This window comes from Cyanistes caeruleus, chromosome 35 (genome assembly GCF_971803275.1).
Source record: "Cyanistes caeruleus chromosome 35, bCyaCae1.hap1.1, whole genome shotgun sequence".
Lineage (NCBI taxonomy): Eukaryota > Metazoa > Chordata > Aves > Passeriformes > Paridae > Cyanistes > Cyanistes caeruleus.
The window spans coordinates 1,484,310-1,511,907 of NC_141736.1; the positions used below are offsets into that span (position 1 = coordinate 1,484,310).

The window sequence follows — 27,598 nt, forward strand, 5'->3', positions numbered from 1 at the left end:
CTGCTGGGCTCTGTCCAAGGTCATTCAGTAGGATGAGCTCCCTACTGAAGAAGGCAGATCCCACTCCCCACACAATTCCACCCTGACCATGAGGTCACAGCAGCCTGTGGGGTGACAGCAGGCTGAGGTGATAGCAGGCTCTGAGGTCACAGAGGTCCCAGAGGTCCCAGAGCCCCGTGGTTGTACAGCAGCACAAGGCCCGAGCAGTCAGTCCTTGACCATGACTGTTGCGGCAGCAATGGCGGCGGCAGCAGCGGTGCTGACATTGGGACAGCGGTGTCAGGACAGCGGTGGCAGCAAGAGCTGTGGGACTGGCTGTGGGTGTGGCACCATGGCCTTTGCTCTGTGTCTCCTCCTTCTGCTCCTCTTGGCAGTAGCTCTGCCTGACAGGGCTGCCCAGGCTGCTCCATGGTGAGCACGGCGAGCAGGTGAGCTGGCGGCCTGGCTCCCCTTTCCAGGGACAGTGCTTCTTCTCCCTGGGAAGAGTTGGGGATGGTTTTCTCTAGGGCTTTAGGGAGAGTTTCCTCTATGGCTGGGGGAGAGTCCCCAGGGCCCTGGGCTGGTTCTGCTGCCCCTCCAGGGATGTTGCACAGGGCCTGCAAAGAGGATGGAGAGTGACCAGAGCCAGCCCAGAACTCTCCAGGCCCCTCTGCAGCTTTGGCCATGCCCATTGACATCTGGCTCCCCCAGCCTTACCCAAACCCCTTGCAGTGCCCAGTTCCCTAAGGCAGAAGGGGATCCCAGTGCAACATAGATTGATTCTGATCTGTGCTCTCTTCCAGATGAGGGTGGTAGGAAGGCTTCTCCAGCAGCTTGGCTTCATGAAGATTTTCTGCCTCTGGAGCCTCATGCAGGTATCTTCTCACTGTCCCAACAAGGAATAATCATTGACAACCTGGCAGGAACCAGGTGGCAGAAGCTTGTGTGGCTGTTGAATTACAGGTGTGTCTGCAGTGAGGACTTTCCCAGCTCCTGGGCTGGTTGCTGCACGCAAAGCCCGGCTCCCATCACAGGGGTGAGTGGTGTGTCCCTGCTGATCCCACAGGCTGAGCACTGGTTCTGTGGGATCCATTCATCTGAAATGGAAATACTTTCTGATAAGGTCCTCTTAAGAGGAAGGAACAAACCTACAGAAGGCGGGATGCTGAGTGAACTGGAGAGACGCCGTGGTGGGTCCATGTCCCTCAGCCTTCTCCTGAGACTCAGCAGCCGGGGGTTTTCTCTGCACATCTGGACACACTGTGCCTGGCACAGCAGGAAGGGATCCATGGCAGACTCACTACCCCACTGCAGCTTTCACAGCCTGCAGGGCTGTTTCCCAGCCTGGCCTGGCTGCAGCTTCCCCCCAGCCTCTGCAGGAAGGCATTTGGCATCAGCTGTCAGGGAGCCCAAAGTGCGGCATGGGCCATGAACACCCTGAGATGCCCTGCAATTTCCCAGTCTCAGGGTCAATCAGTTGTAGAGGCCATTTGGAGGAGGGTGGGCCTTGGCCAACCCAAATAACCTGGCCTTTCTCCTGATCCTTATCCATGACTTTGACAAACATTTCCCCTTGAACATGCCACCTCCCCTTTGGGGAATGGTTCCATCTGATCCACCTGTCCCTTTTCTTTTCTCCAGAGATGAACCAAAAGGCTGTGCTGAAAGCAGTGTTTCCCGGAGGAAGCAGTGACTCATGGGCAGCCTCTGCTGCAGGAAGGGAGGCCATGCCAGGCACAGTCACAGGAGGTAATTGCTGTGCCTCTGGGCCTGAGCCCTGCTGAGGCTTGAGCTGCCATCTCTGCTGCTTGGCTGTGCCTGCTCTTCAGGGATGTTGCACAGGGCATGGAAAGGGTGTTGAGAGTGACCAGAGCCAGCCCAGAGCTCTCCAGGCCCCTCTGCAGCTTTGGCCATGTCCATTGACATCTGGCTCCCATGGCCTTCCCTGACCCCCTTGCAGTGCCCAGTTCCCTAAGGCAGAAGGAGATCCCAGCACAACATAGAATGCTTCTGATCTGTGCTCCCTTCTAGATTGGGATCGTGACATGGAGTATTTGGAAGTGCTGGTAGATGGTAGTTTGAAGACCTTGCCAGATGCTGGAGGCAAATTCTCAATGCCCCTTTCTGCACAGAATAATCAGTGTCAAGGTGGCAAGAGCTCACTCATGTGCCATTTCCCTTCAGACTCTTAAGGTTGATGGATTCTGGAAACCTAGCCCTGCTCCCTTCTGGAGCCCTAAGTGATCCCACAGCATTGCTGTCAGTGGGAGGAAGGAGCATTTAGCTGTCAGTCTTCCCATGTGCAATGCCAGTGTCTCCTTCTGTGTGCTCTGTGAAGCCACAGAGAAGAGCAGAGAGGGAAGGGGCCAGGCCCAGGGCTGTGCCCCCGGGCTGTGCTTTCGCGGCTCTTTTGCCGGCCCCAGGGAGCCTGAGCTGCTCCAGCTGCCGCTGCTGAGCCCTGGCCCTGCCTGGGGCTCAGTTCAGAGATGCTGGCAGCTCCAGGGAGTCCTTTGTCTCCTGACTTCCATGCAAGGGGCTCCTTCCATCCCAGTGTGGGCCCACTGCAGGCACGTGGTCCCCCTGCTCCTACTCCTGAGTGGAAGGCAGAGATGAGGGAGTGCCTTGGAGGGCACCAGTCACCCAGGTGCACTCACTGCCACTCCAGCCTGAAGGAGAATCTTCACCAGTGTCACGGGAGCTGTTCTGTCCTGACTTTCTTTGCAGATGAAGCTGATGATGAGGATGATCTGGATTCCCGATCCATATCAGTTACTGAGCGTGATGATGAGGAAGATTATGAGGGTAGGTCAAGGCCTTTCCCCCTGGGAGAGCTGCCAGCTCAGAGCCTAAGGCTCGGCCAGGGCTGCATCACTGCAGGTGCCAGGACAGAGCCACGTACGTGTGTGCCCTCACCCTGCATGATCCCATCACAGCTCCTGTGGCTCGGTGCTGCCCGTGCAGATCAGCAGAGATGACAGAAGCTTCTGTGGCTGTTGAGTTACAGGTGTGTCTGCAGCAAGGACTTTCCCAGCTAGTGGGATGGATGCTGCAAGCAAACCTGGCTCCCATCACTGGGGTTTGTGGTGTGTCCCTGCTGACCCCACAAGCTGAGCACTGGTTCTGTGGGGTCCATTCCTGGGAAATGGAAATACTTTATATTAAGGTCCTCTGAGAGGGAAGAACAAACCTATAGGAGATAGTAATGTAGCAATGGAGGAACTCAAATATCTGGACATAATCCTGAATGATCTGGAGGGACGCCATGGTGGGTCCATGTCCCTCAGCCTTCTCCTGAGACTCAGCAGCCAAGGGATTTCTGTGCACATCTGGACAAGCCAAGCCCGGCACAGCAGGAAGGGATCCATGGCAGCCTTGCTGCCCTGCTGCTGCTTTTATGGCCTGCAGGGCTGTTTCTCAGCCTGGCCTGGCTGCAGCTTCTCCCCAGCCTCTGCAGGAAGGCATTTGGCGTCAGCTGCCGGGGAGCCCAAAGTGCGGCACGGGCCATGCACACCCTGAGATCCCCTGAAATTTTCCTGTCTCAGGCTAGATCAGGTTTAGGGGCTATTTGGAAGAGGGGTGGTCCTGGAGCATTTCCAAAACCCTGGGCTTTTTCCTGATCTTTATCCATGTCTTTGACAAGTATTGCCTGGAGAAGACCAGCACAGCACAGAGAAATGATGCCATGTAAGCTCAGGGGCTTGAGCAGTCTTGTGCCAGGGGGTAGCAAGGTGCCTGCAGGCCCCAGCTCTGGGGGAAACAGAGAACGTCCTGGATGTATCCAGCATGCTGCCAGCTCAGCAGTGGAGGACAGCACGGGCTCACACTGCCCATTGCCCATTGCTCCCACAGATGCAGCCGGCACTACAGCACATGCTCAGAATATCTGGGAAAGCCTGAGAAGAGTTTTCTACCAGGGAACACATGGTTTGATTAAGTTAATGGCCATTGTGGCTGGTGGAGCACTTTTCCTGATGATGTGCTATGCCGGAATATGATGGTATTGCTGGAAGAGAAAAGGGTGAGTGTTTTGTTGATCTCGGCCTCAAGCAGCTTCTTGAAAGGCTGCTCATAGTCAGGAGACATTCCCAGTGAGGCTGCTGTGGACTTGTGGCTAGGCCTTGGTTGCCCAAATAATTGTGCTGAGAGTTCTGCTGCTGCCCAGGCCTTTCATTGGCCTCTTAATTGCTGGGCCTTGTCTTGGGGAGCCTGCTGGGGCTGCAGCCAGTGCTGGCTGCCACTGAGGCTGCCTGGCCAAGAGCAGCCCCAGGAGCAGCAGGCAGAGGCAAAGCAAGGTGGGCAGGAGAAAGAGCGGGGACGAGATTGCCCTTGAAAGGCAGAGGCGCTCTGGGGCCTGCTCCTGACCAGGGACCCTGCCCAGAGCCATCCCCTGCTCGCCGGGGCCTTGAGGGGCAGCTGTCCAGCTGGGCCAAGCTGTGCCAGCAGCTCCAGCCGTGCTTGGGAGCCTTGGCCACTCTGGGCCCTGCTGGGCAGGAGGGTCCCTGCGTGCCAGCGGCAGCTGGGGGCCTCAGCCACCTCCTCTCTCCATAGGAGCACCTGTGCACCTTTAGTAGAGCAGCCAAAGATTTTAGTCTCTGAGAAGCTGACCTGTTATCCTTGCTCTTTACATCTGTCCCCATCTGCTGTGCTGTGGCTGCATCCCCATCTTGAGGGCATCCCAAGACCCACACCTCCCAGGTGAGACCCTCTTACTTAGAACCCCCTGGCCCTGGTCCCTGGCCAGGACTGAAATTGGGCAGCCCCTGTGCACCAGAGCAAGGCTTGGCCCATGTTTTTTGTTCTAATAAAGAGATGGAGCTGTCACCCCAGTGTCCAGCTGATACCACCAGCAAAGCCCATACGGCACCAGCCCTGGCTGAGCTCCATGTCCAGGAGCAGCAGGGGCTGCCCACGGTGTGGGCAGGCAGGAGCCAGGCAGAGGCTGCCATGACCAGCAGTGGGGCCCTGAGGGGCTGGGGGAGCCCATGAGCATCCCTGGCCTGTGAGGGCACATTTCCTTCAGTGGCATCACCTGGGCCTGCACCTCATGAGGCACCCAGGGCCTAATTTGGGCTCTCTCCGAAGGTGTGCAGGGATCTCCCATGAGGTGTGCAGTGGGATTTAATTGAAAGGGTTTTTTACTCTTCTCAGCACAGCAAAGGGGACACTCTTGGCTGAAGTTTAACAAAATTGGGAGGAAGCCTCTTGCAAGCCCTTGGGCCCGGCCTGTGGGCACAGCGGGCAGGCAGAGCCCATCCCTTGAGGCCATCCCTGTGGGCTGCTCGGGCTGGGCCGGGCCGGGCCAGATGAGCCAGGCCATTCTCTGGGGCACAGGAGGCACCTGGGGGTATAACTGAGGCTGTGGCTTCTTACCCTGAAGGGAAAATGGCTCTGCTGGTTCGGAGGGCACAGCTTAGATCCCAGTTCCCCTTGTAAAGCTGGTGGAAAAGTGTTGAGAGGCAGAGAGTTCCAACCCTTCTCACTGGGAAGCGTGGCTGATGCTGTGGGGTTTTTTAATTTTTTGCCCGCTAAATTTGTGTCCTGGCAGAGGGTTAAGTTTGTTTGCTCTCACAAAGGCCCTTTTCTTCTTGGTACTTAGTGGGGCTGCAATGCAGACAGGGTTGAAGGAGGATCTGCAGCCACCTGGTACATGCTTGGGGGATACCTTGTGGGGCATGCTACTTTAGGCTGTGATTTGTTGTGGGGCTTGTGCAGGCATTTTACAGTAACTGGCTTCAGTTTGTTCATTTTGTCACCAAAGTTGGGAATAAATCTCTTGAACACCACTGTAGTATTAAGCGGCAGGCATTACTTTCTTGAAGTACTGTGTGCACAGGCCATGGGGATCACAGGGCCTTCTTGGGGGTGGTCTTCAAATAGCCTGGTGGTCACTGAGGAAGGAAGCTGATTCTCCTGGATAAAAGATGGTTTTCCATGTGTGGAAAAGAATAACCTCTCACTTCTCCATCCCTTTCTATACAAAGTTATACAAGCAAGTACATTCAAATATCTCTATCTGCCTTGTCAATCCATTTTTCTTTCTATCTATCTATCTAGCTAGTTAGCTAGCTAGCTAGCTAGCTAGCTAGCTATCTTAGTAATCTATGAGATGAGATCTCATAGATCTAATGCATAATCTATGCATGAGATTTTGACATTATGAATTATGACACATCTATTGAGAGCTGGAAAATAATACTATCCATATTAGAGATAGCAAAGCTTGGGTTTAGGAGCAGACATGAACTGCAATTTCTTTCTTGCGAGACATATGCTGGCTTGTTTAGATTGACTTTGAACTGAAATCCTGCAAAGCTGGAAAATGACTGGTGGCCATTGCTATGATATCTTTAAAAATCCTTTTTCCATTTTAATTTTTTTCTTCTATGCTGGTTGGTAAATACCTTTCTTCCTTAATCTGTGTGCTGGCAATATTGGGGGTAGAAAATAACAGAATACTGCAATTTTGGATACTTGATAGTTTTCCTGTGAAATTTTATTGTAGTATCTTCTGTCGAAAACTCGCTCAAAACTAGAGCAGCAGGTCAGCTACTGAGCACAATTTACTGCATAGCTGCAGCTCATGTTTCCACAGTGCAAGTGGCTTTTTCTTCTTCTGCATGTGCATCAAACACAACAAAGTGAAAGGTTGCTTACAGATGAAAAAACCTTGTTTAGTGTAGCCTGGACTTTGGGAAGGTGGTAGCTGTTAGATCAACACACAGCAAACTGCCTAAATTAATTTTTGTGACTGCTGTCTGGTGACTTTGGCCTGGCTTCTTAGTAGGTTCAATTTTCATTTAGAAATGGCACAAGAACACTCCGTGTGCTCCTGTGGAACCAGTGCTGACACAGGACACATGGAGCTGGGACAAACGGCACATTGATTTTCATCTCAAGAATCCACCTGAGCTCCTCATGGCAGCATCCTCACGGACTGGTAATGGATCCATTACAATTAGCCCATCACACAGCTTGTAACTTGAAGCTCTGCATACAGAGCTTGTTCAGTTCTGCCATGGAGGAAGGGAGTTTGAAAACAAAGAGGTTTAGCAAGAAGATACATGCACAGCAAAGCTGTTTGTACTCTAGTAAATTAAGTCCTAAGATGTAAACCCTCATCCATCCTCTGGTTTTACCCCTCCATTTAACCAAATTCTTGGTCTTAATTCCTGTGTCAGTAGGAAAATATGACAGGAAAGTGGAGATCCTCCTTGGCTTCTTGAGCTGGCCAGCTTGTAACCTCATCTTCTCCCACAATCAGGAACAGACAAACTGGAATTTTGTTATGAAACCTACTTTGTGTTTATTTTCACCCAGAAGCAACTGAGATTCACTTGAATATTTACAAGCCATAAATGATAGATTTATTTTGGTTGCTAGAATCTTTCAGATTTTACAACTTTTCTGCTGTACAAGAACCTGGCACTTGCAGAATTCTTGCCCCATGCACTTCTCCAATGTTTCTTGCAGAGAAGTGCTTTGGGAACAGTCAAGATGAGTGCCACATTCAAGTGTGGTTTATGGAGCCCACAAGACAAGGAATTGTCTTTGCTGTGGGCACTGGATGTTATTGCAATGCCTGAATCACTTTTTCTACACTAATCCTTGTGAGCAAGTGTTGGAGTCTGAGATACAGAGTGTGTGCCCCTGTTTTTAATACTAGTTATAGGATTCAGAAAAATACTGAATTTCATATAATATGAAATTCATGGCAATGTTTTCATGGTGATACGTGAAAACAAATGCTAAAGTTAGATAGGAAAAGTGTAAATGTGTGGATCAGAAAGTTTCTTAAATCACTGGGTGAAAAAGTAGTTTAGAGAACAGGAGACAAGATGGAGGATTTAGGATGTTGTCTCTTGTCCTTCTTCTTTCTTCTTCATGTTCTTCTTCTAGGGATTTTTGGGTAGTAGTACGTGATTGGATAGAAAATGCCGCAGTGCATCACACAGGTGTTGGGTCATTGGGTCACTAATAAAAATAACTTAGTTGGCATCTGTTAATTGGGTAAATGGACATATAAAAGACCTTGAAGAAGATCTTTGTTAGCCATTTTACCCCTTTACTATCATAGTTAACATAGCTCCTTGTACCTTGTAATGCTGATAAGAAAAAAATAAACAACTGAGACCGAACAAGAGAAAACTAGACTCCCTCTCATCAATCTTCAGTTCAAAGGGAAAAAGAACCCAAATCCAAAAGTCCTATAATAAGACAAGAAAGGTTGTTCTTTTCCATAGAGATTTTTAGTCAACATTTTTGATCTCAAACAGCCAAAAGTTTTCCATCTCACAGGTTGCTGATGCTGATTTTTTCTTTCCAGTCTGTTGTTGACCTTGTCAGGAAAATTAATCTACAAACACCAGAGGTTTATGTCTAAAAAGGAGACAGAGGAGTCCTTTTACTTGATTTGAATAAAGGGAGAGGTCATGGGCCATTCTCCTGGGGTATCTCAAACATTTAGAAGATGCAGTCTCTTTTTTATCCTAATTTCCCAGCCACGTCCCTCTCTCTTTCCCCATTGGCTGAGGTACATGAGAGGTCCAGACTTCCCAGAATGCCTGATACCAAAGATTCCCCTCTAGTGTATAACCCTTTTTCTTAATTTTTAATTCTTATGGAATTTATGGCTTTTTCCATTGTTTCTTTTATCTTTCAATATCCAATTTCATTTCCCATCAAACCTACAGTTTGTTTTAAAAGCAAATATCTTTTATTCCATTCATCAATCAATGGAATCCTTCCTATTGTTTCTTTTATCTCTCAGTGCTAGTTTTATCTACCAGCAGACCCACAACTTGTTTGAAAAGACATATCTGTTATTCCTCTCAGCCTCTCTTTTTTTTATATATTTTTAATAATTGTTGTTACAAACTTTAGTTATCATTGACATAATTCCTGTTCCTGGGGTTTCTTTTTGGTTTTGAAATTATTTGCAGTGACATAAATTTCTGTCCTTTTGTAACTCTTCCTGGATTATTAGGTATGGCTACTACCTGCATCATTTCTATCACATGTTGAAGAAGGTGTCCTGTCATGGTTTTAAAGCATTAGGTAAAAAATCACTAGAAAACATATTAATTTCTTGCTCTGAGATATGGATTAGGAGAAGGGCAGAAAAAGCTTAAAACTTAAAAGGAATAAAGAAAGTTTATTAACAAAATTGCAAGGCTACAAAACAAGAATAAAACTTCCAGAAACCCTTCTTCTGCACCACGCAACCATTCCCGTGTTTAATTGACAACATAAAGAGCAAGAAAAAGCCTGGTGGTTAAAACAGTCCTAACTCTGCTATAGTCTTTTCATCAGTCCTTGTAGGGAAAAAGAAGTTCTCTTTTGTCAATCTATGGAGATTTTCACAAGAAAAAACATTTTCTCATGCCTTCCTATTGCTCTGATGCCAGCTGCTTAGAAAACTCTGCCATCAGTCCTTTCCTCCCATTTGACACCAGTCTCAGCTGTGTTTGTGGGCCATGATTCAAGGGGTGTCATTTGAAGGATGAGTTCTTCAAAGGCAAAAGTTCTCTTCGTTGGATTCTGTGATCATCTCTGGAAACAGAATGTTTTGCTTTGTCACTTAAGAGCCACAAATCTTCAGCATCTCTCACTTCTCCTTTTCTCTTCCAGCATCACATAGCATTACAACAACTTCACCATTAGCACAGCTTTAGCAATGAATTCCTTTTGCTCAGAACTACACTTTGAAATACTCCATTCCCCCCAAAATACTGTTTCAGGAATTCAAGGAGTTTCTTCAGAACATGATTGTCCCCCTCCATAGCTTGAACAAAAGAAAATTTCAGCTTCTTCAGGCATCTCCTTCTTCTCTTCCCATCTGAGGCTTAATTCCTTTCCTTGCTGCCTTTGGTTGATGCTATCTCTTTACCTGTTAATCCCTCTCTCTTCCCCTCTCTCTGGAAAAAGGATTCATCTGCAAGTCTCGTCTGGCTAGTGAAAGGCTTCAACTCTTGCCCAGGCCTTGTGGATAGTCCTGTGATCTCTGCCGGGCCAGCGGCTGGACCTGTTTGCCATGGAAGATTTTCAGTAGTGTCTTAGTTTAGGGAAAATTTGGGAGAAAAAATCTAAATGGTGTTTTCCCCAGGAAAAAAAAAATTCAAATGATCCCTCCCTCCCAACTGGTCTGGTAAAGGAAAAGAAATTTCATTGGAGAGAAGTGGAAAAAGCTGTTTGTTTAACAGAAATTGAATAATATTAAATAATAAAACTTCTCACTGTTTGATGGGATGGCAAATTCAGGAAGAAAAGTCCTTTTCATGTGGTGTAGCTTGGCTTGCTCAGGTTCTTATCAATCTCTCCAGCGCTTGAAAGTGCCAAGGCCCAGGCCCCGGTGGGTTACAGGCGTGAGCTCCCAGGGTTTGGCTGGGTGTTTTTCAGTTTAAAGCAGGTTTGCACAGATCTAGGGAAAAAAAAGAAAAAAAAGAGGTCCAGATAACTCCTCTGCTGCAGCTAGCTAAAACAAACTAAAAGCTAAAGGGAAACTCTGTCCTGCAGTGTGTCTGTTCTGCAGACACCCCAGTCCAGGAGCAGGATGTGGTGGAGTGATGTTTTTCTTTAACACAAACTATGTGCTTCTTTTTCTCCCCCTCTTCACTCTCAGAGCTAGTCTTAAAGGTACAGAACTTAATATATAACATAAACCAGACGATTTGGGATACCAGTATTATAAAGTTACCTCAGGACATTCCACCCCTTATCCCCATATCGTCAACTTATTATTGAAATTAATATATATATTTTAACTTTACAACACATACATTATATAGAGACAAGAGCATTTATCCATGATTTCCACTTAACAATTAGATCTTTTTGAGGTACACATCGTGTTGTTCTATTTTTCGACATTATCCACCATGTGCAACCTGGTCTCTTAGCAAAGACAACTTTACAAATGGGTTTGTCTGCACTCGAAGTAGAATTGATCTAAACTGTCTTTCTTAACAAACTTCTGACATGTACTACTGGGACTTTGTCTCCATCTACTAGATGCAGGGGCTTGGATTGGGCAGGGCCTGCTCGGTCGCTGGAACCTCAGGTGTTAACTATTTATGTAGCTTTTTCTAGATGCTGCTCTCAATTTTTGACAGATCTTCTACTCAACGCTTTCAGGGTAGTTTTTAATAGTTCATGGTACTTTTCTATTTTCTCAGTAGTAGGTGCATGGTAGGGGATATGGTACACCCACTCAATGTCATGTTCCCTAGCCCAGGTGTTTATAAGGTTATTTTTGAAATTAATTTCACTGTCTGACTCAATCTTTTCAGGGGTGCCATGCTTCCAAAGGACTTGCTTTTCAAGTCCCAGGATGGTGTTACGAGCATGAGGCACAGGGTAGGTTTCTAACTATCTAGTGGTGGCTTCTATCATTGTGAGCACATAGTGCTTGCTTTGGCAGGTTTGGGGCAGCGTGATGTAGCCAATCTGCTAGGCTTCCCCATACTTATATTTGGACTAAAGCCCATTATACTATAGCAGTTTTAATCGCTTGGCTTGTTTGATTGTGGTACATGTCTCACATTCATGGATAACTTGAGATATACCATCTATGGATAGATCTACTCCTCAGTCTCGTGCTCACTAATAGGTGGCATCTCTACCTTGATGCCTTGAGGCATCATGGGCCCATCGAGTTAAGAACAATTCTCTTTTGTGTTGCTAATTTAAGTCTATCTTTGACACTTCTATCTTTGCAGCTTGATTTACTTGTTTATTGTTTCAGTGTTCTTCATTAGCCTGATTCTTGGGGACATGGGCATTTACATGATGGACTTTTACAGATAGTTTCTGTACTCTGGTAGTGATGTCTTTTTTTCATCAGCAGCTCCGAGTAGTTTTCTTCTGCACTGCTAATTGGCTTCTTTTCACTTTTCCAGCCATCTTTACATTGGTTACTATCCATGAATCAGTGTAGAGGTAGAGCTTTGGCCAGTTCTCTCTTTCAGCAATGTCCAGGGTTAGTTGAACAGTTTTGAGTTCAGCAAGTTGGTTTGATTAGGGTTAGTTGAACAGTTTTGAGTTCAGCAAGTTGGTTTGATTTACCCTCTCCTTCAGTAGCTTCTGTGACCTGTCATGTGGGGTTCTATACGGCTGCTTTTTATTTCCGGTTCATCTCTATAATATGACAGGAACTATTAGTGAAAAGAGCATAACATGTTTCTTCTGCTGGTAGTTGGTTGTACAGTGGAGTTTTTTCAGCCCGTGTCACTTGTTCTCGCTTCTCTTCATCAGTCAGACTAAAGTTTTCACTTTCTGGCTAGTTTGTAATTATTTTTAAAATCCCAGGGTGATTTGGGTTTCTAATACAGGCACGCTGTATGATGAGGGCAATTCACTTGCTCCATGTGGCATTGGTGGCATGTTGGATAGAGGGAACCTTTGCTTTCAACTTCCACCCCAGCACTGGCAGTCGGGGTGCCAGGAGGAGTTGTGCTTCTGTGCTAATAATTTCTGAGGCAGCTTGAACTCTTTCATTGGCAGCTAAAATTTCTTTCATTGTGGGAGTGTAGTTGACTTCAGACCCTCTGTAGCTTTGGCTCTAGAATCTCAGTGGTTGGCTTCGAGTCTTACCAGGCACTTTCTGCTAAAGGCTCCAGGACAAGCCATTGTTCCTGGCTGCAGAGTAGAGCACATTCTTTACATCTGGTCCCATCTTGACTGGGCCAAGGGCTACTGCATGAGCGATCTTCTGCTTGATCTGAGCAAAGGCTTGTTGTTGTTCAGGGCTTCACTGGAAAGTGTTCTTTTTGTGGGTGATCAAGTAGAGAGGGTTCACAATCTGACTGTACTCAGGAATGTGCATTCTCTAAAAATTTATGGCGCTTAGGAAAGCTTGCGTTTCCTTCTTGTTGGCTGGTGAAGACATTGCTGTGATTTTGTTGATGATATCAGTAGGAATCTGATGCTGTCTATCTTCCTACTTTACTCTTAGGAACTGGATTTCTTGAGCAGGTACCTTAATTTTGTTTTTCTTGATGGTGAAACCGGCTTTCAGGAGAATTTAGATGATTTTTTCTCTTTTCTCAAAGACTTCTGCAGCTGTATTTCTCCACACAATGATGTCACCAATGTACTGCAGATGTTTTGGAGTCTCACTCTTTTTAAGTGCAGCTTGGATCAGTCCATGGCAGATGGTGAGGCTGTGCTTCCACCCCTGGGGCAATCGGTTCCAAGTGCACTGCACTCCCCTCACGTGAAGGCAAACTGAGGCCTGCATCCTGCTGCCAGGGGAATGGAGAAAAATGCATTAGCAATGTCAATAGTGGCGTAGCACTTCGCTGCCTTGGACTCCAGCTCGTACTGGAGCTCCAACATGTCCGGTACAGCAGCGCTCAGTGGTGGAGTCACTTCATTCAATGCACGATAGTCCACAGTCAATCTCCATTCTCTGTCAGACTTGCACACAGGCCAGATGGGGCTGTTGAAGGGTGAGTGGGTTTTGCTGACTATTCACTGACCCTCTAATTCTCGGATCATCTTGTGGATGGGGATCACAGCATTTCGATTTGTCTGATACTGCCGGTGGTGCACCATCGAGGTGGCAATTGGTACTCGTTTTTCTCTTTTCAGGAGTCTTACTGCAGATGGATTCTCTGATAGTCTAGGCAAGGTGTTCAGTTGCTTGATGCCTTCTGTCTCTACAGCTGCTATTTTAAATGCTCACTTAAGTCCCTTTGGGTCTTTAAAACACTCGCTTCAGAGGTAGTCTATGCCCAAAATGCATGGGGCCTCTGGGCCAGTCACAATGGGGTGTTTCTTCCACTCATTTCCAGCCAGGCTCACATCAGCTTCCACTAAAGTAAAGTCCTGTGATCCCCCTGTCACACCAGCAATAGAAACAGATTCTGCCCCCACATGTCTTGATGGGATTAGTGTGCACTGTGCACCAGTGTTAACCAAGGCCTCATATTTTTGTGGTTTTGATGTTCCAGGCCAATGAATCCACACAGTCCAAAAGACACAGTTTTCTTTAGCCTCTACCTGGCTAGAGGCAGGGCCCCTCTAAGCCTGGTTATCCTTCTTTCCTTGGGTATATGTCTTGGAGTTTCTTTCAAGGGAATCAGACATGTCATCATCATCATCATACTTGGCAGTTTGACTACAGGCTACTGGAGCGGCTTTCTTTTTCGTGGAGTATCCTCTCTGAGTCTTGCTGTCTTCTAATTCATGCACCCATTTTGCCAGAGCAGCAGTAGACGTTTCATCTCATCTTTTCATGTTTTCTCTACAGTCACGCAGGAAAAATCACAGCTCGACTCGTCGCTTTTTCTCTCTATCTGGAGAACTTCTGCATTGAGTACCAGGGCTCGTTTGTACTGCTGAAAGTGGAAGAAGGTCTTCCTTGAGTTTCTTGAAATTTTCTTCTATTTTGTCTTGGAAGTTTTGCATGCATGTTCCCATAACTGCGTTGCCTGTATGGGGCCATGCATAGTATCTGCATATGCTTGGAGCTTTTTCGCTATATCCAGGCTTTACGCACAGGCCAGATGGGGTTGTTGAAGGGTGAGTGAGTTTTGCTGACTACCTCTTGGCTTTTCAGTTCTCGGATCATCTTGTGGATGGGGATCACAGCATCTCGATTTGTCTTATACTGCCGGCGGTGCACCGTCGAGGTGGCAATTGGTACTCGCTGTTTTTTTACTTTCATCCCACTTCATTGTTGCTAAAGCAGAAGTGTATTCTTGTGTCTCAAGTCGAACGAGTTTTCGCCACACCACAGAGGTACATGGTACCAAGTCGGGATTTCTAGTACTTAAGTTACCCCCAAAGAAAATCTCTACTATTGCCATTTCTCTCAAGCACTGAATCCCTTGTTCTATGGTCTTCTAATGAGTTTGCTGTATATAGAGATCATCTGCACACAGGTATCTCTGTGTTACACTTCTCAGGACCCGTTCCCAGAGACTATAACAGTCAGCCCCCTTCATTATTCCTTGGTTGATAACCGGATCATGTGACAGGGACTCCAGATGCCTTGTTTCAGTACTGTCCAGAACTGTAGCCTCACCTGCAGCATCCCACAGACAGACTAACCAACTAATTATAGATTCTTTAGGTCATTGAGTGTAATCCTTTCTCAGGCCACAAAGGTCCTTCAGGGAGAAAGGCTCACCAGTGCCTTCTGATTTTTGGTCAGTTGCTGGTCTTGAGGGTCTTTCCCCCGCATTGCCATTATCATCATCTACTGGCCAATCAGTTTTGGTTTTGAATTTCATGCCTCTCATGGTAGGAGCAACAGACACTGGCTTAGGCTCACTGTCTGGTTTGGCTGCTGGCTTAGGCTCACTGTCTGGTTTGGCTGCTGGCTTGGCTGCAGCCTGAGTGACTGGGGTAGCTTCTGATTTATCTCCCTGCCCTACAGTATCTAACACCATGCGATAAGCACACTCTAGGGCCCAGCTTATTGCAATGATATTTTTCTTCTTAGAGTCATCATAGCAATTCTCTTCCAGATATTTTCCTACTTCATCTGGGTTCTGAATTTGTTCACGTGAAAATTCCCAGGCTGGGGGATCAGAAAATTTCTTCAGAGTCCGGCTCATTCTCTCTCATTCTTTCCACTACTCAGGATTTCCTGCACCTGAGTCTACTTCAGGCAGGGGTCTCATTGGCTCCTCTGGATATCTCAACCCTCACTCTAGAGAAGTTGCAGACAATATAACGGAAGCTTAACAGCTGAACTACAAGGAAAGTGGTATCCTTAACACTCAGGGGAAACTGGATATTCTCAAAGAGGGACATAACAGATTCAAAGGAGAAGAAGGAAAGAAAAGGCTGAAAAGCCTCATCCCCTGCTCTTCCTCTAACAAACTGGGTGCAATTACCAATAAACTCCCAAAATGTGCTACTGGGACTGGGAGGCAGGGTCGGACAAAGAAACCATAAGCCAAACATACCTGGCAGAAACTTCAGTAGTTTTATGAACTTCCTATAAATAATTATCACCGAGCCCAGCACAATAATTATTCTAATCCGTGCCCCTCTACTGTAGAAGAGGCAAAAGACAGGAATTAAAACCTCAAAAAATTCTAGGGACCAGATCCACATGAATGCTTTCACCCCAAGAGATACTATGCATCCAAACAACATGGCTATTGACTGTTTTATCTCAATACAGAGTAAGTACAACCAAAATACAATCAGTAATCAGTACAGGTTTTTCTACTTTCTCTTGTCCCACACTGGGCACCAAGAACTGTATTTGTCCTACTTTAGGGCAAATTTGGGAGAAAAAGTCTAAATGGGGTTTCCCCAGGGAAAAAACGCAAATAACCGCTTGCCCTCAACTGGTCTGGGAAAGAAAAAGAAATTTCTTTGGAGAGAAGTAGAAAAAGCTGTTTATTTAATAGAAATTGAATAATATTAAATAATAAAACTTCTCACTGTTTGATGGGATGGCCAATCCAGGAAGAAAAGTCTTTTTCATGTAGTGTAGCTTGGCTCAGGTTCTTATCAGTCCCTCCGGCACAGGAAAGTGCCGAGGCTCAGGCCCCAGTGGGCTGCACACGTGAGCTCCCAGGGTTTGGCTGGGTGTTTTTTGGTCCAAAGCAGGTTTACACAGATCTAGGAAAAAAAAGAAAAACAGAGGTCCAGGTAACTGCTCTGCTGCAGCTAGCTAAAACAAACTAAAAGCTAAAGAGAAGCTCTGTCCTGCAGTGTGTCTGTTCTGCAGACACCCAAGTCCAGGAGTGGGATGTGGGGGAATAATGTTTTTCTTTAACACAAACTACGCGCCTCTTCTTCCTCCCACTTCGCTCTCATAGACTGTCTTAAAGGTGCAGAACTTAATATAAAACATAAACCAGACAACTGGGGATACCAGTATCATAAAGTCACTCAATGACAGGTAGCTGCTCTGGAGGAGTGTGGCCACTGTGTCAGCAAGCCACAGCTCAAGAGCTTTCCCTCCCCTTCCTCGGCAGTTGCTGCTGAAAGCCAGCAGCGGCACAAACTGCTGCCGAGCCAGGAAGCAGCCTGACCCGCCAGCCCCACTCTACAAGGCTCAGTGAGCCCTGCCAGACCTTCAGCCCATCTGGGAAGGGGCCGCTGTCATTTCACACTCTCCAACCCCCTCCAGGAAGCGCCGAAATCCTGCCAGCCCCACTCCCCCTGCGGCAGCCTTGTCCAGCCGGGGGGGCAAGAGGCTGAAGCCTAGCCATACTAGCTCTTCCAAAGGCAGAAACCAGAGAGAAAGAAAAATTCCTGGGCTTAGGTTTCAAAGGGTGGTGTTCACAAGCTGATCTCCTTTTTCAATGGGAAAACAACTGTCTGTTCTCAGAGATGACCAGGCATTGGCCAGCAGAAAGAAACCCCATCAGCCTCCAGCAGCTTTAATTTCTTTAGCAGTTTTTCTTTGTTTCTTAAATGTCAGCCTATCACACACCAAAGCAGTGACAGTCCCAGGCTTCCCCTCTCTGTGTCACCAGTGTCACCAGGTTTTCAAGCAAGGTAAGCACCCTGAATTAGAAGCCAGCAAACGTGGCCCTCCTTGCCACATGGACCATTTACCCAGAAGACATCAATGTGATGGATGGCAAAAATGGTTTTTATTGCCAGGGAATTTAACATTTTATAATCTAGGGTCATTGTGTTACTCCTATTTGCTTTTGTCTCAGGTGCTATTGGCTAATTGCAAAAGGCTTTACTATTGTAACAAGGAGGGGTGGGTTACTAGCTTTCTGTTACATCCTGAATTCTTCGGCACCGCTATGCCCTAAACTACAACATATTCCCCTCTCTATGTGAATAACTAATTTGCTAAAATATAAGGTATATTAGTCTTAAAAAATTCTAATGTTATTTTCTATATATGTATTTCTAAACACTTTGTCTAACTTGTCTATATTATAAAAGTTTTAAAAATGGATAATGTAAAATTGAGTAAAATATAGGATACACTATACTTAACTAAAAAGTTAAAAACTTATAAAATGGATGCTACAGTTTTCAATAGTAAATATAAAGCACATGCAGTGACTAAGTATATTTTAAAGTATTTGTTGCCTTTTTATAAACAAAATGTTAACTTTTTCTAGTCGGCTCTTAACAAAGGACACAAACTTATCTAAAATACATGGTCCAAAGATTAGCACAAGTAAAATCATCACAACGCGTCTAATTAGGGTAGACACCAGGGTGGTTGGCCACGGAGATTGATCGAACCAGGATTGGAACCAGCTTTGCTGGGATTCTCTCTCTGCCTTCCTTTGAGACAGCCTGTTTCGTAGTTCTGCCATGGTGTCTCTCACTACTCCGGTGTGGTCTGCGTAGAAGCAGCACTCTTCTTTCAGGGTGATACAGAGACCTCCTTGCTGCATGAATAGAAGGTCAAGACCTCGCCTGTTCTGCAAAACAACTTCAGAGAGTGAGGAGACTGATTTTTCTCGAAAGGATATGGATTTCTCAGTTCTCTGTAGATCTTCATCTACAGTCATCTGTAGCTGAGAGAGGCTCTGACTCTGGGTTACCAGGGCAGAGACTCCCGTGGCTGCACCGGTTGCTTCCAAGCCAAGCAGCATTGCTATTGACAGTCCTGTCAGCAGCTCTCTTTTCTGAAGGCGGCCTGCTTGTTCAAGGTACTGGTTCACTTCTTTTCTGGAGTGGTATAGGACCCTGGGGATGAAAACAGCTAATACACAAAAGTCAACAGAGGAGTTAAAGCTTTGGCTATAAATGCAAGGGCTTAGCCCACTGTGGTTGCAAACCCACATGCCAGACAGGGGGGTGATTGCCCATTTCTTGGACCTGTCCACCTGCACAGTGGGCACACAAACTTTTTTGTCAACAACAGCGGCTTTTGCCCACGCAAAACTTTTGCCCTGTCATGTGGCTGATGGTGATTCTGCGAGAAGGTGACTCACTATGGCACTGGACTGGGGCCTCTGGCTAGTTCAATGTACCAGAGTGACCCATGTGTTCTGTTACTTTTGGATGTTAGTTAGCAGACAATTGGTCATAACTATAAATAGCACAATTACTATAAGCAGTTTACCATGTAAATGACACCATACTTACAAACTCACAGCTAAAACTTTAACGTTAAATGAACTTTCAAAGATGCTTATACTACTTCTTGAAGGGGGAATACTTATACTTTATACTAACACAACAATTACTACACAGGCTAAACACTTTAAACTATTATCTAACTACTTTTAACACACGTTCTCTGGTATATATATAGTTTAAGCATGAAAACAATTTGCTAAAAAAATAAAAACACAACTACAATTTGCTTTATATACAGTTAGATGCAGTCTCTACACTTCTTAGATCTTCTATAAAATTTCTCTAACACGATTAAGTCCTGGAACATTCACTGCTCTCATGATGTCAGCTGGCAGCTGATCAGTGACTGAGGGCTTTGATGTTCAAGTTGTTCTTCAGATCCTTCTAAATCTTAAAACAAAGGATAACTGAAAAATTGATAGAGACACAACATCATAATAACAACATAAAAGTTCTGTTGGCAACTGTCTGTATAGTGTTCAGACACAACTGTGTCCTGACAGGTCCACTTCAGATCCATGTCTGGAGTACCAAGGCTGTGTGGTGACTTCTCTGTTCACTGGATCTCATGATGTTCAGAGGCAGACAGTCTGGTTAAATGGACTGTTGCTATATTTTATATATTAGTAAAGGCCTGTATGCACAAACCAGCCTTTGAAATAAGTCGTGATATTAAGGGCTGAAATCCTTGAAACTTGCCTGCAGAAGAGAGAGTAAAGCAAAACAATATCCTTGTGTACAAGGATAAGAATGTAAACCTGTGTGTGTTAGCCAATAGTAACTTGCTCTGCCCGCAGACCCTGTAGAACCCTATAAAAGGTGTGTTAATAATAGAAATAAACGGCATTCACAATTACTTCTGTGAAGACTGGTGAACAGCTCGGGGGTCTTTCAACATCTGGCGCCCGAACAGGGACACCCCTGCGGGCAGAGGGGCTTTGGAGTCAGCGGAGTGGATCTGGGCATTAGACATTGCGGGCTTGGATCGGCACCAGATAGGCAGCCTGAGCGCGGTGAGACGCTGAGCGGTAGGACGTGGAAAGTCAGGCTGCTGGGGGGGGCCCAGGAAGGCAAGGACGTGGTAGAAGGGTTGCAACCTTCCCCCTTGCGGGTGGCCGTCAGCATGGAGGCAGAGTTTGCGGCGGCAGATAAACTGCTTCTCTGCATCCTCGTTAAACGAGGCGAAGCAGCCCAGGAAAAGGACCTGGATATGCTCATTGTGTGGGCTAATTGTCATGGGCATTTGCAGTGCTCACACTGCTTTTTGCGGTGCAAGAACGGACTGATATGTCGGCTCTGATATGGGAAACGGCAATTACAGAAAAGAGCAAGGACACTGTGTCTCTCGGTTGAACTTGGCAGATTGCAATTAATACCTTAAAAGACAGAAAAGCGAGATATGCTGAGGCTGTGAGCCCCGTAATTCTACCTGCGTCACAGCGGCAGATGCCTTTACCTCCCACTGCTGGACAAGCACTCCTATCTATGCTGCCCATGGAGAGAGGGAGGGAGAGTCAAAGAGAAGAAAATAAAGAAGGAAAAAAAAAAAAAAGGAAAAAAAAAAAAAAAAAAAAGTTCCACAGCGAACGCTGAAACAACGAACAGAATCTGTTCAGTTATGGCAGGATGTGATACATCCAGAAATATTTGCTTCATTTTTGGAGTCACTTTTAGCATTACAATCTTATTAAAGTTCCATCTTTACCACCCTGGAAGAAAAGAAGCCAAATTTAGATTGGTTTCCACCCGAAGCAGGGGGACATGGGGGAGCACAGAGGTGGGCTCTGTGAGAACAAAGGCACCCTGGGGGTAGAAGCAGCAGCAAAAAAAGTTCCAAGGCCACGCTGATAAGCTGCAATGATCGCCGTTGTTAGCACCTGGCCTGAGAGACTTTTCCTGTAACATCGCCTGCTTTTGTAAAATCGTGCCCTTTTTTCCTCTGTCAGAGAACAACATGAGAGATTGAGAGAAAAGAAACTGCATTTGTTAAAGTTAACTATGTGAGGTTTTTCTTTTCCTTTCTCTCCGTTTTCCTCGCTGCAAGAGTATGTAGAGAATGTGAAGGAAGATAAGAGTAGAGCTGCATCAGCAGCAGGGTGGGCAGCTCACCCCCCTGCTCCCTCTCTAAGAAGAAGCACCCAGATAATACCCAGTTTGTTAAAAAGTCATAATTTATTGGGTTTTCAAAATGTTTTTATATGCCATTGTAGAGTTAATTTTGTGTTTTAAGTAATTATGAGTTTATGCAATTGCAGTTTTTAGGATTTCACTAGAGAAGTTATTGTGATTCTTTGAACGTTTAAGAAAAAAAAAAAAAAAAGAGAGAAAAAGTGTTTAAACATGGTGTGATTTACAGCTTCTAGGAAAACCTTCCAATTAATGATATCTACAGAAGAGATTTGTGGTTTAAAAAATAATTAGTTAAGAGTACTTCACTGTACAAGACAAAGTTAAGTTAAAGTATATATTATCTATTTGCTTGTTTTTTCCACAATTTTAATAAGGTAATTTTAATGTGAGTCCTTTTGTTATATAAAGCACATATAACTGCATATACACCAATTTGGATTTTGGGTTTTAGTTTAAGAATTGGACTTGATGTTTCTGAAGAAATGTAAATGTAGTACTTTTGAAAAGTGCTACAAAGCTGGATGGCAACTCGCCAAATCCTGTGTTGTGGTTTTTCTCTAGAAAAACTGCACTTTCAAATCCTAACCAATTTAAGCATATACTAGGCAAATTCCTGTTATGAATAAGTATTTTTAGTAACATTTGCAGTTATTGTGAGTTATTCTTAAAGCTAGATGACATAGAATTGTGATGTATTTGTTACATTCTTATAATCTTTATAGTGAATTCATGTTACTGTTATATTGTGTTTAAAAAGTATATATCAAACTTTTAGTTGCCTTTTTGTACTAACAGAATAATATTAAGTTATGTTTTTATTTAATATAGATTAAGTGTTAATAGAATTAAGGATAGTTAAGTTTTATAATGTTTAGGCTTGAATGTTTTTAAGTTAAGTTTTCTAACTTAGATATTCTTTTAAGGTTAAGTTTGTTATTTCCTTTTATCATATATAATTATTGTTAGGTTCAAATATTGTTTAATTTAAATTGTTTTGTGTTTTATTGGAGACACTTGTTTAAACTGCAAAGTATGGTTATTTTCCTAGAGATATGAAGACAGCCACAACTGAAACAGCAGTGATGGAACACTGGTGAACACCTGCTTGTGGATAGAAGTGAATGCAGTCTGTGACACCCTTGACTTCATCAGGAGTTCTATTGGTTGTTGCAATCTCTGCAGTTTTGTTTGTTATAGCTTTCTTATTTTTCAGTGTTTCCAGAATTTTAAGTAAGTATCATTGCTGAGGATCAGCTGCCATAGGAGAGGCTTCAGATTAAACCAACTGCTGCATGGTTTAATTGGTCTGGTACCTAAGGCTTCTGATCATTTGCTTTGTACAAATGCATTTTAACAGTTTGCTGTGCTGTAAGCATCTCATAGCTGCTACTATTGAGAACCTTGTTCTAGAAATATGTTAAGAGGCATCTTACCAGGTTAAAGCCAGGCCCTGGCCAAGCCTTGACTTTACCTGGAGGGAATGTTTGGCATCAGATCCAGATGTTTTCTGTCCCAAATCATTATTTGAGTCACTTTTTGACTGAGCAATTTGACCCTGTTGATATGACAGCTGGATCAGTTTTGAAGTGGGCTTGGAGAATCATTTCCGGAGGTGATTACCCAATCCTTCACTGATTGTTTTGTTTCTGTTTGCTTGCTAACTATGGGATGCTGGTGCAGTGTTTTAGTAATTAATAGTAGTTCTATATTACATATGTTATTAATAATGTTTATGATTTAATTGATTTTTAACCGGTATAAGTTCTTATTAATTGTGTATATGGTTTTGTGTCGCTGTTGATGTTTATAACAGAAGTACATCTCATTTTATTTTTTTTTAAGAAAACGGGGGAAATGGATGCCCTAAAAACATTTGATTAGTGTAATTCATTAACTTCAAGGAGAGAAGTGCCTGTGTTTTGTTGGCAGGTTCAAAAAGGTCACCTGTCCATCTGACCAGACTGTGTGCCTCTGAATACATGAGATCCAGTGAACAGAGAAGTCACCACACAGCCTTGGTACTCCAGACATGGATCAGAAGTGGACCTGTCAGGACACAGTTGTGTCTGAACACTACACAGACAGTTGCCAACAGAACTTTTATGTCGTTACTATGATGTTGTGTCTCTACCAATTTTTCAGGTATCCTTTGTTTTAAGATTTAGAAGGATCTGAAGAACAACTTGAACATCAAAACCCTCAGTCACCCATCAGCTGCCAGCTGACATCACGGGAGCAGTGAATGTTCCAGGACTGAATCGTGTTAGAGAAATTCTGTAGAAGATCTAAGAAGTGTAGAGACTCCATTTAACTGTATATAAAGCAAATTGTAGTTGTGTGTTTACCCTTTCAGCAAATTGCTTTCACGCTTAGACTACATATATACCAAAGCACGTGTGTTAAAAGTAGTTCTATAATAGGTTAAGATAAAGAGTTTATCCTGTGTAGTAATTGTTGTTAGGATAAAGTATAAGTATTCCCCCTTCAAGAGCTAGTGTAAGCATCTTTGAAAGTTCATGTAACGATTGGAGTTTTAGCTGTAAGTTTGCAAATATGGTGTCATTTGCATGGAACAAACTGCTTATGGTAATTGTGTTGTGTATAGTCCCAACCAACTGTCTGCTAACTAACATCCAAAAGAGGCAGAACATGTGGGTCACTGGCACATTGAACTGGCCAAAGGTCAATGTGTCTAAGCCTAGCCACACCTGGAGATCCTTTCGCACCTGTCTCGTAGGAGTCCCTGAATGGGATCCTCCAGCATTTAAAGATTTAATTAGTAATGAGACTCAACTGAATCGATTGGCAATGTTGCAAGAGTGCAATTGCACTGTTGGCTTAACATTAAGACAACCTGAAGCCTGTTGGCAAGCAAAAAATTACCAAAGTTCTCAATGTTACAACCCTCAGAAGAATGAGATTTGTTAAGTTCCACCAATACCTCAGGTGGATGGATAATGTTTGAACCCCCGACAAAAAGTCATTCTAACAAAGTAATGTAGCCCTGAGCTGCAGTCAACCCTATAGCTGATCTCATTACTACCATTGAAAGTAAAGCCTTTGTTCGTGGTGCAATCTCACAGGACAATTACCAAAGCGATTACCTAGTTCCATCTTCCTAATCTGTGAGGATAGGGCATGGAATGGGATTCCTGCTAGTCCACATAGAGGACCCTGTTATCTTGGGAAACTTAACTTTGTTCCACCCAAGCTTACATCAATTGTTGAATATAGCTGGCAGAAGGAAGAACATCAAACAGTCAAAGCAAAGCCTGAATGAATTAAAGTTTAGCCACCTTAAAAAGGCTCGCTTGTTGGACTAAGGAAGGATTGAATTTAACATCCACAATGTTAAGTGAGCTTTCAGCCGATGTGAGTAGTGTATGTCATGCAGTATTATGAAATCGAGCTGCAATGGACCTTTTGCTCTTGGCACAGGGACATGGTTGTGGGGAGTTTGAAGGCATGTGCTGCTTGGATCTTACTGATCATTCAGCTTCCATCCATGGGCAACTGCAACAGCTACAGGATGTGTTACATGCCCTGAAAGAAGATAGTGACCCCACTGGAAGCTGGTTCGCCAGCTGGGGCAACACCGGATGGTTGAGGTCTCTTGTGCTAGAAGGGGGACGGACTTTACTTATAGTGTTAATTGGGATGACAGCCTAAGTTGTGTGTTATCTTATCCAAAGCCTGGTTTGTGCAAAAAGAGAAAAGGGGAATTGTTGCTATATTTTATATATTAGTAAAGGCCTGTATGCACAAACCAGCCTTTGAAATAAGTCGTGATATTAAGGGCTGAAATCCTTGAAACTTGCCTGCAGAAGAGAGAGTAAAGCAAAACAATATCCTTGTGTACAAGGATAAGAATGTAAACCTGTGTGTGTTAGCCAATAGTAGCTTGCTCTGCCCGCAGACCCTGTAGAACCCTATAAAATGTGAGTTAATAATAGAAATAAACGGCATTCACAATTACTTCTGTGAAGACTGGTGAACAGCTCGGGGGTCTTTCAACATGACACCACTGCTGTGACAACAGCAGTGTTCCATTCTCTGTGACACCACAACTGTGACAGCACTGGGCTTCCCTCACTGTGACACCACAGCTGTGACAGCATCAGTGTTCCACCCTCTGTGACACCACAGCTGAGACAGCACCAGTGTTCCACACTCTGTGACACCACAGCTGTGACAGCACCAGTGTTCCACCCTTTATGACCCCCCAACAGTGACAGCAATGGGCTTCTCTCTCTGTGACATCACAGCTGTGGTGTCACAGAGAGGGAAGCCCCGTGCTGTCACTGCTGTGATGTCAGAGAGTGGAACGCTGTTGTTGTCACAGCTGTGGTGTCACAGAGAGTGGAACAGTGGTGCTGTCACTGCTGTGGTGTCACAGAGAGGGAAGCCCAGTGCTGTCTCAGCTGTGGTGTCACAGAGAGTGGAACACTAGTGCTGTAACAGCTGTGCTGTCACAGAGAGAGAAGCCCAGTTCTGTCACAGTTGTAGTGTCACAGAGAGAGAAGCCCAGTGCTGTCACTGCTGTGGTGTCACAGAGAGTGGAACACTGATGCTTTCACAGCTGTGGTGTCACAGAGAGTGGAACACTGGTGCAGTCAAAGCTGTGGTGTCACAGAGAGGAAATCCCAGTCCTGTCACTACCGTTGTGTCACAGAGCATGGAACACTGGTGTTACCACTGCTGTACTGTCAGAGAGCGGGAAGCCCAGTTGTGTCACTGCCGTGGTGTCACAGAGAGTGGAATACTGGTGTAGTCACTGCTGTGGTGTCACAGTTAGTGGAAAGCATTTGTTGACTCTGCCACGGTATCATAGAGAGTGGAACACTGGTGCTTTCACAGCTCTGGTGTCACAGAGAGGGAAGCCCAGACCTATCACTGCTGTAGTGTCACAGAGAATGGAACACTGGTGTTGTTAGAGCTGTGGTGTCACAGAGAGGGAAGCCCAGTTCTGTCACAGCTTTGGTGACACAGAGAGGGAAGCCCAGTGCTTTAAATGCCGTGGTGTCACATAGAGTGGAATACTGGTGTAGTCACTGCTGTGGTGTCACAGATAGTAGAAAGCAGTTGTTGACTCTGCCGCGTTTTCATAGAGAGTGGAACACTGGTGCTGTCACGGCTGTGGTGTCACAGAGAGGGAAGCCCAGTTCAGTCACAGCTGTGGTGTCACAGAGAGGGAAGCCCAGTGCTGTCACTGCTGTGGTGTCACAGAGAGGGATGCCCAGTGGTGTCACTGCTGTGGTGTCAGAGAGAGCGGAATGCTGTTGTTTTCACTACTGTTGTGTCACAGTGTGGAACACTGGTGCTGTCACAGCTGTGGCGTCACAGAGAGTGGAACGCTGGTGTTGTCACGGCTGTGGTGTCACAGAGAGTGGAACCCTGGGGCGGTAGCTGCTCTGGTGTTACAGAGAGGGGACGCCTGGGGCTGTCACTGCTGTGTGTGTGATAGGCTGATAAATAAGAAACAAAGAAAAACTGCTAGAGAAATTAAAGCTGCTGGAGGTTGATGGGGTTTCTTTCTGCTGGCCAATGCCTGGTCATCTCTGAGAACAGACAGTTGTTTTCCCATTGTAAAGGGAGATCAACTTGTGAACACCACCCTTTGAAACCTAATCCTAGGAATTTTTCTTTCTCTCTGGTTCCTGCCTTTGGAAGAGCTAGTATGGCTAGGCTTCAGCCTCTTGCCCCCCCGGCTGGACAAGGCTGCCGCAGGGGGAGCGGGGCTGGCAGGATTTCGGCGCTTCCTGGAGGGGGTTGGAGAGTGTGAAATGACAGCGGCCCCTTCCCAGATGGGCTGAAGCTCTGGCAGGGCTCACTGAGCCCTGTAGAGTGGGGCTGGCGGGTCAGGCTGCTTCCTGGCTCGGCAGCAGTTTGTGCCGCTGCTGGCTTTCAGCAGCAACTGCCGAGGAAGGGGAGGGAAAGCTCTTGAGCTGTGGCTTGCTGACACAGTGGCCACACTCCTCCAGAGCAGCTAGGGAAAATCTTGCATGGCAAAGAGCTGCAGCCGCTGGCCCCGGGACCATCCCCAGTGCCTGGGCAAGAGTTGAAGCCTTTCACTAGCCAGACGAGACTTGCAGATGAATCCTTTTTCCAGAGAGAGGGGAAGAGAGAGGGATCAACAGGTAAAGAGGCAGCATCAACCACCCAAGGCAGCGAGGAAAGGAATTAAGCCTCAGATGGGAAGAGAAGAGGAAGATGCCCGAAGAAGCTGAAATTTTCTTTTATTCAAGCTATGGAGGGGGACAATCATGTTCTGAAGAAACTCCTTGAATTGCTGAAACAGTATTTTGGGGGGAATGGAGTATTTTAAAGTATAGTTCTGAGCAAAAGGAATTCATTGCTAAAGCTGTGCTAATGGTGAAGTTGTTGTAATGCTATGTGATGCTGGAAGAGAAAAGGAGAAGTGAGAGATGCTGAAGATTTGTGGCTCTTAAGTGACAAAGCAAAA

General features: G+C 45.5%; 1 protein-coding gene and 1 long non-coding RNA gene across 13 annotated transcripts in view; one reads left to right on the plus strand and one right to left on the minus strand.

The window, feature by feature from the left end:
• Positions 1–158: 158 nt before the first annotated feature.
• Positions 159–25,110, plus strand: LOC111945740 (uncharacterized). Of its 12 annotated transcripts, none has more exons than XR_015281454.1 (9): positions 195–428; positions 783–854; positions 943–1,015; positions 1,621–1,728; positions 2,704–2,781; positions 3,829–4,674; positions 17,369–17,445; positions 18,213–18,572; positions 22,184–25,110. XR_015281454.1 is itself a non-coding variant. In XM_086871403.1 (6 exons), the coding sequence occupies exons 2-5, from the start codon at positions 1,142–1,144 to the stop codon at positions 3,972–3,974; spliced, it is 360 nt and encodes a 119-aa protein (XP_086727529.1). In that variant the 5' UTR covers positions 948–1,015; positions 1,103–1,141; the 3' UTR covers positions 3,975–3,997; positions 4,528–8,124. The 12 variants fall into 12 exon arrangements, 1 of the variants encoding a protein (XP_086727529.1); XR_015281457.1 differs by lacking the exon at positions 943–1,015 and having other exon boundaries at positions 200–428; positions 3,829–3,997; positions 4,528–4,674; XR_015281449.1 differs by lacking the exons at positions 17,369–17,445; positions 18,213–18,572; positions 22,184–25,110 and adding exons at positions 1,103–1,169; positions 11,265–11,331; positions 14,228–16,579 and having other exon boundaries at positions 206–428.
• LOC147647647 (uncharacterized) overlaps positions 20,531–27,598 on the minus strand; it is a 40,045-nt gene continuing 32,977 nt past the window's right edge. The window contains exon 2 of the long non-coding RNA XR_015281461.1: positions 20,531–21,870. This is a non-coding gene — a long non-coding RNA (uncharacterized LOC147647647). The remainder of the gene's footprint in view (positions 21,871–27,598) is intronic.